At 37.8% G+C, this 15890-nt stretch overlaps 1 protein-coding gene across 3 annotated transcripts in view; it reads right to left on the bottom strand.

The window, feature by feature from the left end:
• The window catches only part of anos1b (anosmin 1b), a 65000-nt gene extending 55686 nt beyond the window's left edge, over positions 1 to 9314 (bottom strand). Inside the window, exon 1 of one of the 3 annotated variants that reach the window (XM_087784937.1) lies at positions 6161 to 9314. In XM_087784937.1, the coding sequence (XP_087641063.1) occupies positions 6161 to 6343 (183 nt within the window). In that variant the 5' untranslated portion in view covers positions 6344 to 9314. The remainder of the gene's footprint in view (positions 1 to 6160) is intronic. The other 2 variants (XM_087784936.1, XM_087784938.1) reach the window with 2 other exon arrangements.
• Positions 9315 to 15890: the final 6576 nt, after the last annotated feature.

Here is a 15890-nt window from a genome sequence, read left to right as displayed (position 1 = left end):
GGCTTCCTTACGTCTATCGTCTTAACCCTCGACGTACAACAAGCATTATCGGTTCTCTAGTGCTTGAATTGGAGTCGTGGATGACTTCACCATAAGTAAATCCTTTTTTTAATCATTCTTATAGAAGCTCAACAACTTTAATTAAAAGATAGTGAAGGTTATCGCTCGCTAAGAAGGAGTCAACTGTCACAGTGTGAGCTTCGGAGTGTGAAGGAGGGATTCTCGCTTTGGCTCAGGCTTCAACCACAAGCTCCCGGCTCATCAGCACCACAGAGCTGTGAGTGTTTCAGACGCGCCGAGCGATCTAATCTACTGAGAAGGTGCAAACACCACTTTCAGATGAGGCTGTGGACTGTATTTATACACGGTGACATCAAGACGGAATTATGGGACATATAAAAAAACAACAAAAACAGACTTGCACATACACATCAGATCAAATGAAATCATGACACTACACAAGAAGAAGCAGTGGGAAAACCCATGGGAACAGCAGAGGGAGAGGTGTAAATAGAAAACGGGTGATTCACATTCTCGTGGCTACACGGCTGCCACACACACACCAAAAAACTCAACCACATGAAGGAGAAAAATGCGTGTCTGAGTGTGGTGACATGGGGAGGATGAGTTAAGTTCCATTTGTGATGATGTCGTAACTGGAGATGCTATCAAAAAGCTGTTTGCTTTACCGTCAGAGCTGAGGCTCACTCTCGCTCACACTTTATTGGGTTAACAGAGTCATGCAGTTCCCCAGGATGCGGCTTGAAGGGAAACAAGTTTCCTTGTTTGTTAAAAGTCAAGAGCCTTTTTTATTTCTGGAACAATGTTTTCAGCACAGACTCCCTTTGCTATAAATAGACCACCAAAGGCACGCTACAACAAATCCTTTGATGTTCTACCAATGAGAATTTGAAATTATAATAACAACAGAATATATTGGGAGCTAAATTACTTCGCTAGAAGTTTCACACCTGTTCACTTTTGTGTATAATTTGATTTGCTTTCATTACGTATATGAACTGAAATAGTACAGATTGTGCATCTCTCAAATCAGCTTTTTAAATCTCTGCCAAAGTATTTTTAAGGGGTACTTTGAGATCATTAAATGGAATAATTATTATCTCGATCAGAAAATTGTTTATTACCGGTGACTTTGAAAAGTACTTTTTTTTTTTTTTTTTACAATCTTTATTGTCTTCATTACACAATCAAATTTAGTCAAAAATTAATTAGTCATTAGTTCCAGGGTTTGTAGGATGTCTATGTTGGTTGTAGCGTTTTGTTTGTTCGTGCATGATACCTGGTGAACTAGCCAGACTTTTAGCTGTCCATTATTCACTCACTGGTTAAATAGATGTCTTCAGAGTTCTTACCTTTACACCTTTCTGACGGTAATATGATATGACAAAAACTTGTTTGTTTTTTTATCAGGAGCCATGAAAAATACACCCTTCCAGTTGAAGGCCATGACCACTTCCCCATAAAAAGCTGATTTGAATTAATTCACTTATCATACATTCATTTATTCATTTTCTGTCGCTTATTTCCTTATGGGGTTATGGGGGTGCGGCTGGTGCCTATCCCAGTTTCTTCGGGTGAGAGGTGGTGGACACCCTGAACAGGACACCAGTCTGACACAGGACACACAAAGACACTCAACTATTCACACACACTCATACTTACGGAAAATTTCCCCAAGTTTCCAATCAAACTCTGTATGTTTAAATGGACTGTGGGAGGAAACCGGAGTGCCAGGAGTAAACCCATGCAACACGGGGAGAACATACAAACGGTCGCAGGTTGCCTCCTCACCAGGGAGTGGACCAGCAACCTTCTTGCTGGGAGGCGATGACGGTATTCACTGTGCCATTGTGTGTCCACTTCTGAAATCAATACTTGTTAAAAAACGTTCTTTCTTATATGGGTTGTGTGACTATATATAATAAAAGTAATGGTTTCTCAGAACCCTTCTGTCATTTCATGACATTAAATCCAGGTATCAGAATTGATATGTAATGTGTTTGATTATTAATTTCAAAAGTTGCAAATTCCCAATAATGATGGACTAAAGATTGGAGCTCCTTTTGCCTCGGCTGTTGAGCTTGAAGGTGATACTCACACATAATCTTGGACTTTTATTATTTAAACAGTTATTCTTTGACACATAATATTGGTCATATCATAAAAAAAGGCTGAAAAACTTTTTTTACAGAGCTGCTAGAGTATTTCTGTTAACTATTATGTTTTCACTTTCCTTAAAAACAACTATGTTTATATAGCATTTTGACATTCTGATCTGATGGGTGAAAGTGCATTTGTGTGCGAGGGAATCCTGGACTGCAGAGTGAACTCCCACATGAGACCAGGGACGACAAATCAAACATCAACCCAAATGACATCAATACTATTATCCTGTGATGTTATTCTACTGTGGGCACTGAGTTTAAAGACATAAGAAAAATACAGAGCTGCAACAGTCTAAATGACGGTTTGGAGTAACGTATATAGTTCAGTTGTAAATTACGACACATTGCATTGTGCAACTGTTTCCCCAAATTAGCACACATTGAATAGAGATGCCTTTTTGGAGCCATTGTGGAATTTTTGAGGGCACTACATAGCGGATAAATTTAAACACTAAGAATTCAGACATTCAATTAAAATGGGTGATGGTAAGCATAGCTCGCCACACAAAAAACAGGAAGAGAATTCAAATGAAGGTACTTTGCAAACCGCACAGTTAATTTGAACAGGACAGCCACAAGTGTGGACGACAAGTAACTATCATGAGGGACATTTGAAGTCATTTAGTACTTAGCGAGGAAATCCTTGGGATTTCTCGTCTTCCATGGATGGAAAGTACAATCTTTAAAGATTGTGGTGGCACGGCTGTGAACTACAGAAACAGAGCTACACACAAATTAATGTGTTAGAGTTAGAATATTCAGCCTTGTAGAGTAAAAAGTGTCTAATCATACTCAATAAGTTATAAATTCATTCTAAGCATCGGATAAAAGTTACTTGTCAACACACCAAGCCTAAGTATGCTGATATAATCAGACAATTTATGCAACAAAAGTGTTTAAAGTTGTATCTCAGTTATATCCGCTCCCACTAATACTGCATTAGTTGGGACTAAAAATTAAATTTGAAAAATACAATTTGTAGGCCTTAAAATACCAGGAAAATATACTCTTATTTACGAGTATGTCTTCTATGTAGATAGTTAGAGACATTATCTTTTCTACAGCTAAAAACCCACTGTGTAAAAAGTAACAGTTCGTAGCGGGTCAACATTTCTAAATACATATATATACTTAAAATGTAAGACATGATTTAGAAACTCCACTAAACTGTGTTACTTGAAAGTTAAAATGTTCATGGTAATATATGTTCTTTAGTTTCTCTAAGAAACCCATTTTTGAAGTAAATCACTGGTGGTAAACTTAGTAAATATAATTTAAAATAGTCAAAACATTACTGCACTTAATCAGCTTTATGTTAAAGCTATTGCTCACTATATGGAAGTTTTATCTATCCAACTTGGGTTAAAATGTACTTATAAATAAATCATCAAAATCAAATTTAGCATTCAGCCGAAGACCTTTCACATGTACTTGCACATCTCATTCTTTCACAGAAGCTTGAAGCAATACATAAAATAATGAAAAGCACCAACAACAGTAATTATAATGATAGAACATGTTGGATGTTTTCTATAAAGGCTAAAACAAAGAGAAAAGCGGTAACAACGGGAAAAGAAAAGTATTGGGCTGGATATAAACGGTGGTGACGGTAAAAAATACCTACAAGTAATTAAATTAGTTATATCGTCCAGTGGTAAAATGCTTTTATCTTAACTATTACCTCCTTTTTAGAGAACAAACGTACTAGAAGTTACAACGGTAGCGATGCTTAGCTAACATTACTGGTGGGTACAGTGTTAGTCAGAGAGCCATCATGAAATGGACAAACAACACAATAAATACATCTGTATACTGTAATGCTTTGTTCAGAGATGCATCCATTTTTTAGAGACGTATTTCCCGATTTCTTAAAGTCTATTTCTCTTTCAGAAGTAAACCCGATGTTGAAGAAATGAGTGTGTGGCCTGTTTTGCTAGCACACCACTTTCATTTCCACCACCGTCGTTTGATGCTCGACATCTGACTACTGCTCCGCACTTCATAAAGTTTAAACCAAAGGTTCCCTTTCTCACACCTTCATTCCAGAAAGCCCTGCAAACACACACAGATTTTCCAGCAGGGAAGTCATCCAGGGGCCACCCTCATTACTCAACAGGTGACGAGAGTTTATTCTGCAGCGCCGTGGACCGGGCCAACTTTCGCTTTTATACATGGACATACGCAAACACACACACATGTGCAACTTCTTCAACACACCTGAGAGCCATTGGGGCTGAACTTTGCGGTTAATGACTTTCCCACCCACTACACAGCGTGCACATGTTGGAGCCGTTAACGATAAGTGCCTTTTCATACTTGGTAAAGTCCTAATGTCCCCGTTAATCTCACATTCCTCGCTACAAAGGCCGTTGCCCAGCGCTTCAAGTGATGAGCAATTTGGACAACTACTATAAACTAACAGTCTTAACATTTTTCCTGGCTACCTTTGCCCCTGAGACTACTGGCACGGGTCAACGCTTCCGAGCAAGAACAAAATATGAATCCAAAACATCCTGATGGAAACCACATTGAAGGCATCGCGCCGCTCAGCTCCAGATCATGGAGTTCAGCACCACTTTGATTTATTTAATGATACACAGAAAGCACGACACGTTGGTATTTTTCTACACAATACAACAACCTCGCCTGCCTCCTATATGATGATATTAATGTCATATGAAATTGGATTAGGAGACATCGCTACACAATATTCTGAGGTCCTAAGGGATGTAAGAAGACACTTAAGAAGTGTGGGTTTTATGACGGTACACAACATACAAGGCTGGACTAGAGACCACTAGGCGTGGAAAAAATGACAAGTTAAGAACACTCTCATGATACATTTGAGAATGTCATTAAATCAATAAATACATGGCCCCTTTATTGGACTTGAACTCAATATCAAGAATCTCCCAAATGACCGAGAGGCGGTTTATTAAACAACACATCTTCAACTCAATAGGGAGGCAAACAGCAATACACTTTTATTAAAAGAGGGTGGGCTAGCTCGGTGTAGGATATTTTTGTAATGAACGGGGGTCATTCTATCAATGCACTCTCAAAAAAAAAACAATTAAACAAGACTTCCAGAGGGATCAATAAAGTTGTATCTATCTATCTATCTATCTATCTATCTATCTATCTATCTATCTATCTATCTATCTATCTGTCTGTCTGTCTGTCTGTCTGTCTGTCTGTCTGTCTGTCTGTCTGTCTGTCTGTCTGTCTGTCTGTCTGTCTGTCTGTATGTCTGTCTGTCTGTCTGTCTATTTAAAATGTAGCTGTGAGTTGAAATGTATTTAGAAGAATCAAAGGTGTCTGTTTAAGTAACATGTTTGGAAAGTCAATGTATTATTATTTCATTATGTATTAAGTTTGTGTGTACTGTATATCCCAAAACAAAGTGTATGGGTTTTTAATAGCGTTCTTGTGAAAAAATTTCCAAATATCAGATTTCGGATGTGGATGTGGGAAGAATATTATATCAATCAATAGAATTAGCAGAAAACATGAACGCATTCCCTTAATATATGTATGATTTAAACCCACCCCATAATAATACATATTTCTGACTCTCCTCAATTATCCTTAGTTTAAACTAAGAGCGGAAATGTCACTGGTCTCACAAAACAAACCATCATGTGTGATAATATTATTGTTTGGTTAAATACTCTAAACAATGTACTGTACAAAACTGCATTAGATCATTTATTTCATTGTCACTATAATGACAAATATCTGTATAACAATTTACTTTATCTGATATCATCCCGTTTTTGTTTGCGTTCCATTCATTTTACCTGCTGTATTTTCTTTATGTCGCTGCCTAACATGTAATATTCTCTTTTGAAAAATCCGTTTATTTGATCATTTTCATGCCAAGTTTCCACCTTTTAAAAATGAATGAAAAGTTGAAATGGACAAGGAGAAGTTGTAGCGTGACCCTCGCGCAGTGTAGGACGGTGCGGGTGTACCTGGAGGTGTCTGAAGGCGGAGGTGAGCTGGGTCATGTGCAGGGTCAGGCACCTGGAGCTGCATCTCGCGCTGGACATCTTCTCCTGAACGTCGTCCTGCTCCGGTGAGCTGCGGCGCGCGTGCACCAGCGTCACTGACACGGCGGCCAGAAGCAGCGCCACACCGGCGCGACGGAGAGACATGACACCGGGACTCGAACTTCACTGAGACGGGGAAGGTTCGGGACCAGAGTCAAGAGTGAAGCGCCAGAGTGCTGCTGCTGCCGAGCGCGAGCCATCCGGCGGGACACGCCCACTGCAAAGGAGGGCAAGTGCGCGTCACCGAGGTATCATGACGTTACCATGGTGACAAGATCAGCTGTGTAGTCGTGTGTAAAAATGAGTTGCAAAAATGGCAAATGTGTTCCAAAAGTTAGTTAATCAACTGGTGGTTTATTTCCCTTAACCCTTATGTGTTATCTCAGGGTCAAGGTGACCCAAAGCCGAATATATTCCTTGTGTAGTCTTCAGCTTGGCCCAGAGACTACACAAGGGATAAAACAAATATATTTATTTTCTAACACAAGGATTAAGAGTTTTGAGATGTGTTTCTACATGTTGTAAATTTGCTTCAAGAGTTTGTACATATGTTTTTACATGTTGTAAATATGCTTCAAAAGTCAGTAAATCTGTTTTTAAAAGTTAGTAAATGTGATTCACAATTTCCTAAATATGCATCAATAAATCAGTTTTTAAATGTTCTGTAAATGAGTTTGTACATATGTTTTTACATGTTGTAAATATGCTTCAAAAGTCAGTAAATCTGTTTTTAAAAGTTAGTAAATGTGATTCACAATTTCCTAAATATTCATCAAAAAATCAGTTTTTAAATGTTCTGTAAATGAGTTTGTACATATGTTTTTGCATGTTGTAAATATGCTTCAAAAGTCAGTAAATCTGTTTTTAAGGTTATTAAATGTGATTCACAAGTTCCTAAATATTCATAAAAGAATCAGTTTTTAAATGTGCTTGAACATGTTGTAAAAACGCTTCAAAGGTTAGTGAATGTGTTTTAAAATTTTGAATTTTCTTTTTTGAGTGTTCATTTGTTTCAGCCAACATGTAATACTAGTTTGATAATGTGTAACAAAAGTGTGTGCATTTGTTTCATGAGTTTATAAATGTACTTCAAAAGTCAAAAGTTTGTAACGTTTGTTTCTACAGGCAGTGCAAATATTTTTATCAGTTTTTAAATGTGCTTTGAAACTTTGTCAATGTGTTTCAAAACCCTGTAATTAGGAGTTTGACATTTCTTTTTCAAAAAGTTTGTAAATGTGTTTCAACAGGCTGTTAAAATGTTAAAGCAGTTTATACATTTTCTTTAACATTTTCTTCAACCATGTCTTGCAAAGGTTTGTAAATTTGTTTCATCTGTTTGTAAATGTGCTTCAAAAGTTTGTAAATTCATTTCAACAGGCTTCGCATTTGTTTTATCAGTTTTTTAATTGCTTCAAAATTGTGTAAGAGTTTGTAACTTTGTTTAATATTTGTTTGAATAGGTTTTATTTGTTTAATGAGTTTGTAAATTTGCTTCAAAAGATTGTAAAAATAAATCTCGGAATGTATTACATTTGTTCTATGAGTTTGTAAATTGGATTAAACAGGTTCAAAACATGTTCATTTGCTTCAAAGGTTAGTAAATGTGTTTAAACGGTTTGTAAATGTGTTGTGAATTTGCTTTAAATGTTTGTTAATGTGTTTAATGAGTTATTAAATTTGCTTTAAAGGTTGGAAATGTGTTTTAAAAGTTTGTCAATTTATTTTGAGTTTGAAAGTTTGCTTTAAAAGTTTTTGCATTTATTTCCACAGGCTTCAATTTGTTTTACAAGTTTTTTAATTTTGCTTCAAACATTTGTTTCTAGTTTCATCAGGTTGTTAATTTGTTTTAGGAGTTAGAAAATGTTCTTAATTTGATTCATCTAACAGGGCAGGACAATAACACTTCATTTAGTTACAAACTGAAAGACCGTACTCTTTTTTTATACTGTGATGAAGTTTAAGTCCACATATTTGCTCCAGATTGTAACGATTGGATAGAAACAGCCACAGATTGATGAAACACCAGGCGTGTGCAGCTGAAACAGTGTTTTCATCAAAGGAATCACATGTGGTTAATAATCACAATATTAGAGACGCTGACTGCTGTCAGTGGTTTCTTCATCCAAAAACACCATGTGAAGGATTCACTTACTCCTGCCAGCAGATCAACAGATGACACCGAGGGTTACATCCGGATCTGTGACGTGATGCAAACGTCTGTCAGAGATGTTTAATTACAGTCGGCTGCAGCTAATCATCATTTCCTCCTTATTGTCAACCAGAACAGATCCAGGCTATTAATCCGGATCAAGCTTTTGTTCATCACGACAACAATGTCTTCATTCACAACATGAACTTTTCACTGCAGCCATCACAATAGTCCAAATTAGCAAATACGCTTCAATAAAAGAGTATCAAAGAGACCACTTTTACATATAAATCTCATCATTTGAAAAAAGATTTATAAGGATCTGGAGCAGGCTGACATTTTAAGATGCAGATTTAAAAACCCTTATTTGTTTATATGAAATCTATCCTAGTGGAGCAGTCATCACTTTTTGGCAGGAGATCGCTTTTCCTTTTGATTCAGGGGAAGTGGAGTCATATAAATATTTAGTGAGTACTGGCAGGACTCTTGTTGGCTCCGAACGATGATTTTCATTCCCTTCTTTTGTTTGAGAACACTGCAGGTGAGCGCACGAGTTGTGACACTCAGGATTTGATATCATTTGGCTCGCTCTTTCTTAAATGGATCGCTCGTCTAATCACAGGATAAAAAAACCTGGAATCGTGTCCACTTGTTTCACTTCTGCTTGTTGTTCGAACTGAAGTCTTCTGAAGGGCGTGAGCGTATTTTCATTTAGATATCTGAATCGTCAACTGGAGGAAAGTGAACATGTCTTTGTTCTATGGAACATTCACTTGTTCAAAGTTCCATCAAGTGAAAGAGGTAGAAAAATACTCACCTCTGCCTGTGCACCATCAGCTGAACATGGGGTCATTTGGAAGTTTGATTTCAGTGGCAGCGAGAGGGGGGGGGCGGGGCCCCCCCCGAAAAATATGTTAAAAAATCCAAGCTGAGACCTTGTGTATTTTTTTTCAATAAAATCCACCGCAAATGCAGCCCCTCAAAATGCAGGAAATAACGTTTCAGAGCGTCTAGATTTAGAATGTTCTTGCCTTCAGGGCAACGTCTCTAGCCTTCGGCGCTCGTCTTAGATTACGTCACAATATATCAATATATCTCGCCGCCCCCATACGAAATTTTGTGCCGCCGCCTCTGGATTCATTTTTATGTTGCAATTATGTTCTCCGCAGCAAAGCGAACAATGAAATCCTGCAGATCCTGGAGATGACTGAGGACGAGAGGATACAGTCAACGCTTATAAAGCTAATGTTTGGACATATTTTGGTTCCAAACTAATTAAAGCAGTTACGACTTTGTCAAGAGTCATGTGGTCTGTAAATTCTGCAACACCAGAGTCAAGTACTCGACAATACTACATATATATCCTTTACTACTGTATCACAATATATCACAATATATTTTATAGTTGTACCTGTATCTTGATACATACTGTATGGACAGATCCCCCCCCCCCAACACTTGCTTCTGCGTCCACATTACTATCTACTTCATCTTCTTGAACAGCTATTCATTCATCATTAATCTTCAAGGGGGGCGGGGAGGGTATAACTTTAGACTACGACAACTTTCTTCGGGATACCGAGGCGTCTCTTCAGGATCTCCTACCACTTGGTTGTGCCCTGAACACATAACCAGGAAGTAAACATGGAGGCATCTTGACCAGATTACCACCTAAAATGGAGTCTTTAAATCTGGAGGAGCAGTGGATCTTCTCTGAGCCTTGACTGGATGACTGAGCTACCTTCCTTCAGGACGCAGCGTCATTCAGGCATCACAGGATACTCTTGCCAAAATGGTAACCTTTTTTTTCATATCGTGGTTGTGGTCTTAGAAACTTCTAGACATGTCTATGAGGGGTTTTTAAATGTTTGGGGAGAAAAAGAGTAAATGCAGAGAAACACTCTAACAGTAAGTATTTGTCTTTAGATATGAATTTAATTTGGCCAAACCAAAATCCAGGTAAGTCCCCAACAACTAGTGTGATTTTCAATCTGGTTACTGCTTTTGTCAGAACTGGTGCAATTGAGGTACTGAGTATAGGATGCATGGTTTAACTCTCGCTGCTGAATGGTGTCATGAGTGGGATGATGTCTGACACATAAAGGGAGTTAAGAAAATATTTATTTATTAAAAATACACGACTATTGGTTCAAAGTGAAAGTGTTGATGCCTGTACACAACACAAGTACTCTCCAATCTTCGCACTAATGGTGTCAAAGGTAGGATGGAGTTTAATACATGCAAAGAAGCCACAATAATGATTCTCCCGGATGATGTGCACGGTGGAGGGTTGCACAAGGTAAACAAGAGAGAAACATACTATTTTTCCGCAGTTATGGAGAAAAGTCTGAAGCGGTGTTTAATTTAAAAGCTACCAGCTTTCTGTTGGTCAAAGGTTTTGACTCCCTTCTACATATTTTCTGCAGTTTTGTGTAGTGGTGGTCTTCAACAAGAAGTATTTCACCAACTCAAAATGAATTATTATCATTACACTTGACGTACACGACGCTGTTCACAGCATCAAACCCTGATAGAGACGTTCAACCAGTATCAAGCTGACAAAACTGAATAACAAACGAGCTGTGAAGTGATTAAGGAATGAAGCTTCTGCTTGTGTGTGTGTGTGTGCATACCTGACCTCGAAGGACCTTGACAGTTCCTAAATCAAACAGCGTAAAAATCAATTCACACACATGCATACTTGTGAACATAGACACCCCCACACACACACAGCAAACACAGTAGTTAGACATTATCCAAATGACAAAAAGACCATTTTTTCATATTTTTCTTAAACACTCTTCTCAGGTTTCTGAACAAACCGTTGGAGGACTAAAGGCCATTACAGACACGTACTTACACATCACACACACATGCAGTCACGCACCATTACAAATACTCGACACATGCGGTCAAGTCTGCGCATTGATTGAAGCCAAATGTCCACATCGGTCGACCACTGTAAGTTGGCCTGACAGAAAAAGAGCTTTATCAAAAAGGTACTTTATATAATGACAGTAATCCTGGCAGCAGATGAGTGACAGGCCTCTTTATAAACTTGAACACAAATCATTGTCTTAATCGCCAAGAGTTCAAAGCTGCAAAAGTCAGTTTTCAACTATAAGCCTGTATTATCCTCTATTATATAAGAGAATACAAATGAAGTGAACTTTATTCATGTAGAAGTGTTCATACACAAAATCAAAGACAGAATTTTGAATTGGGATTGAATTTTTAATGCATTTGATAAGAAACACGTCAGGATCCTAGTCTTGAAATTAAGCAATTCTTCAACAGGATTTACCAAAAAAATTCTATTTACAGTTAAAACTGAAAGCTAAATGATTGAAGGAAAAGATCAGATATATTCCAGGAAGATGACTGTAAATCTCAGCTTCATCTTGAACATGATAGATTCATAAGTTATACATTTTATTTGGAAATTAGAATATCAACAAAGTTCAGCCATGTGGCTTTTTTTTCTTTTTTTTCTAACGAGGTGGCATTTAGAAAAACAACAGAATAGACTGCTATTTTTCCATTGTTTATGAAAGAGACTGTTGGATGTAACAGTTTTTTTTCCGACTCTGATTTTTAAAAGTAATTTTAAATATATTTAGTAGAATAATAAAGTATAATGCCAATTTTTTTACAGAACAAATACTAGGCAATTGTACAGCTAAAATGAATTTTGATTAAATTGAATTACTTTCCTTTGAGCGAAGACATTAAGGCGTGTCCCTTTCTTCAAAGTAGTACAATTCAATATCACCAGAGTGTTCTGTGATAATTGTGAACTATTTTCACTACATCAAGCTTGTTTGTTTTTTTCAAGTAAACTATTTACTTGTTTCTACCCAAAGTTCCTACATTTTAATTGTGGTTTTGACCAGCTATGAACTTGATGAGAGTGAATCAGTAGGAGGGCGTCACAATCTGTTCTCTTGTCAAAAAAAAACAACCTTCTATGTTTTGTTATTTTCCAGCTATAACGACTGAACCTCCATTTGACTGAGCAGCGTGATGCATCCCTTACAGCCAGTAACATGAGCCTCAGCAGATATGTTTCAGCTCTACTTTGTCTTCGTGCACTTTTCATGTCGAGAAAATGAAACACATTCCAACAAACTTACATAAATTCTATCTGGCATGGTTTTATCGAAGTCCAATTTATTGTCTTGGTAATCATTTGACTTCCACTCAGCTGCAGTGTCGGTGGACTTGAACAGAACCAGGTTTGTTTTTTAATAACTCATACATAACGATAACTTTGCTCTTACATTCGTTTTCTTTCAAATCTCTACTCATAGTTCTTATAATTGTAGTTTCAAGAAAATGTGGTCTTTTCATTTTAATTATATGTTTGAATCCATCACAAAGAAAAACTTACTTGAGAAAATAATATTTGGTGTTCAAATTTAAACCAAAAAGGAATGATACTCATCAGTTCAACACCAATCTGTGAACAACTGGCCTGCATGTGTGTTGGATCCATGGAGGTGATGATAAGAAGTACCTGGAGTAAACCCACACAAACAAGAGTCAACACAGATGACGGCATTCAGAGCAGCCTTCATTCAACTGTAAATCTCTTGTCATACAAAAAGTCTGTCCATGTGAAAACAACACTGAGCCTCACAGTAAACTGACATCTATCATTCAAACGCTCCAAAGAAAACAGCCCTCAAACTTAGTTTCTCTTGTTTCTTTTCGGGAATGTTTGACAGAGGAGTCTGGAAACATCATTTCCAGATAATAATCGCTGCAGCAGCTGAGTTCGCTTCAGTGCTATTGGTATTTACTGCAGGATTATCATATCAGCGAAGATTTCCCCTCATAAAAAATATAAGTACAGCTCGTGTTTGACGTTGTGCCGTTTAGAATCGATTGACGAATGTGCAACATCAAGTAGAAATCTGAATCATAATTGGAAAGAATCAACAAGTATATGTATATTTCACGTTTGCAACATTGTATTTAATTTATATGAACCTGACTTTAAAAAGTACTTTTTTGGATGTAAATAAAAGTTGTAAGTTCTATTATATATTCTTGATGAGCTGAAAATACAATTTAAACGTTTTTTCTGGATTGGCAGTGATCAATATGGTCAGTGTTTTAGAAGCAATGTAAACTTGAATCTTGTGAATGACAAAAGTGAGCACTGAGCTAGAAGATTTCAATTCCAATCAAAAAGAAAACATTCTATAGAAACTCAAACTACCAAAAAACATAATTCAATCACCAATACAAGCAAAGGTGTCATTGTTGCTGTCTACACATATATTCACTGTCAAGTTTCACTTTGTTAAAATAATAGGGAGGCCAGCAAATTCACTTTTTTCTCTTTCACGTGCACGGGAAAATATAGTTTTTTTTGTGGCTGTAATGAGTCTGTCTGCTTTAGATCTGACTCCTGAACCATCGCTCACGCCACCTGAGAATCTCGGCCTAACCCGACTTGGATTAACAATCGTTACGAAGGTGTTTCCAATTTCCAACTGTCTGTGGTTAACATGTCACTGATCTAATCCTGCTTCATGTGTCTGTTTGTGTCTGAGGCCCGTGCTTTCACCCATCAAATCCACATATATTAGAGTTGTCAGATTATCCTCGGCAGCTGGAACAACAGGAATCATCTGCAAGTCATTTCTGTGTTCGCTAACTTGAATAAGGTTTCTTTGCCGCGACTGTAGGGACATCTAGTGGTATAATCCTGTAGTTGCAATATTTTCTTGCCTGTGTAGGTGATTTTCCATCAATCCATTGATCTTGGTGGGAGAAACAAGAGTGCCTAGGCCCTAGAGCAGTGGTTCTTAAACTTGTTGGAGGTACCGAACCCCACCAGTTTCATATGCGCATTCACCGAACCCCTCAATAAGTGAAAAATAAAATATGACTTCTTGTATTCCCGGTCTCCACGCAGCTACAAGAAGTGTTCCGTTTTTTCCGGTGCTCAACTTGGCGTCCATGTTGTACATATTCGTCCAACCACTTTCTTCTTTTGCCCGACAAAGTTATGGATTAAAGTATTAACAAAGAAATCACACAACGTACTACCATGAAAGTCACACGTTGACTACTGAGCACACTAAATTCACCGCAGCACTGATTGGCCAAGCGGTGTAGGTTAGGTAGAACTTTATTGATTATGAAATTGTTTTTATTTTCCAATTATATTAAGAAATTTTTCATAAAAAATAAATAAATAAAATAAAATAAGAACAAAAACAAAGACAAATAAAGAGAACGAACAAGATGATACAATCTAAGTCTAAAGATAAAGATAAATAGATCAAAGAAAAATAACAAAGAAAAAGGATACAAAGACTAACATAGAACAGAACATCCAGATACTTTCACTCCACTCCTGCCCCCAAACTCAGAATTGTACAATTTAATAGCCCGAGGAATTAATGAGTCCTTGAGTCTATTAGTTTTGCACCTGGGTAGGAGCATTCGTGCTCCATCTGCTTCTCTGCTCACTGGTGACAGTGTTCAGAGGATGACTGTCATCATCCATGATGGACAGTAGTTTGTTAAGTGATCTCCTCTCAGCAACTGTCACCAGTGAGTCCAGCTTCATGCCAACCACAGAGCCAGACTTTCTGTCCAACCTGTTGACACTACTCTTGGACACATTCCCACCCCAACACACCACTCTACAGACTGGTAGAACATGCAGAGGAGCTTCCTGCAGATGTTAAATGATCGAAGCCTCCTCAGAAAGTACAGTCTACTCTGAACTTTCTTATATACATGATCTGTGTTGCAGGACCAGTCCAGTTTACTGTCCAGCCACACGCCGAGGTACTTATAGTTGTGAACTATCTCCACCTCGTCGCCTCGGATGGACACTGGACGTGGCTTTGTCCTGGACCTCCCGAAGTCCAAGACCAGCTCCTTGGTCTTTGAGGTGTTAAGCATGATCATCTGCAGCCATTGATGGCCAAGCGAGGCGTGTCATCACGAATTTACACGATAATTCGGGTGTGTCCGGATCTCAGCGGCGGAGGCTCTGCCAAACCCTTAAAACCGACTCACCGAACCCCTCGGGTTCGATCGAACCCAGGTTAAGAACCACTGCCCTAGAGGAAACCCACTCAAGTATGGAGGAAATAGACAACCAGGTGCCATAAAACGCCCTACTGTCAGGGAAAAATCCACATTATTAAGCAGACCTTCTAAAAACATCAAACATTTAAGGAACAATTGGTCACCATTTCTTCTTACGTACATTGTTTGAGATATTAATTTGATTATAATTTAGAAGAACATGTGACGTCATATGTTATATTTTAAATGTTCACTGCTCATATACTATGTTACTTTTAAACACCATATGATCTGTGCATATATAGGAAGGTTCACATGATGACACGTACCCTCATAAGAGCCTCATGACTTTTTCCTCGTCCAAGACAAATTTCCTTCATTTAGACAAAGAACCTGATTTTACAGATACAGTGGGTGATGGGGAGCCAGTGAAGTTGTTGCAGAACA

The sequence above is a fragment of the Callionymus lyra genome, chromosome 2, assembly GCF_982586985.1.
Source record: "Callionymus lyra chromosome 2, fCalLyr1.hap1.1, whole genome shotgun sequence".
In the NCBI taxonomy this organism is placed as follows: domain Eukaryota; kingdom Metazoa; phylum Chordata; class Actinopteri; order Syngnathiformes; family Callionymidae; genus Callionymus; species Callionymus lyra.
Note: the sequence above shows the minus strand (reverse complement) of the source record. Positions and strands in the feature narration are given on the sequence as shown.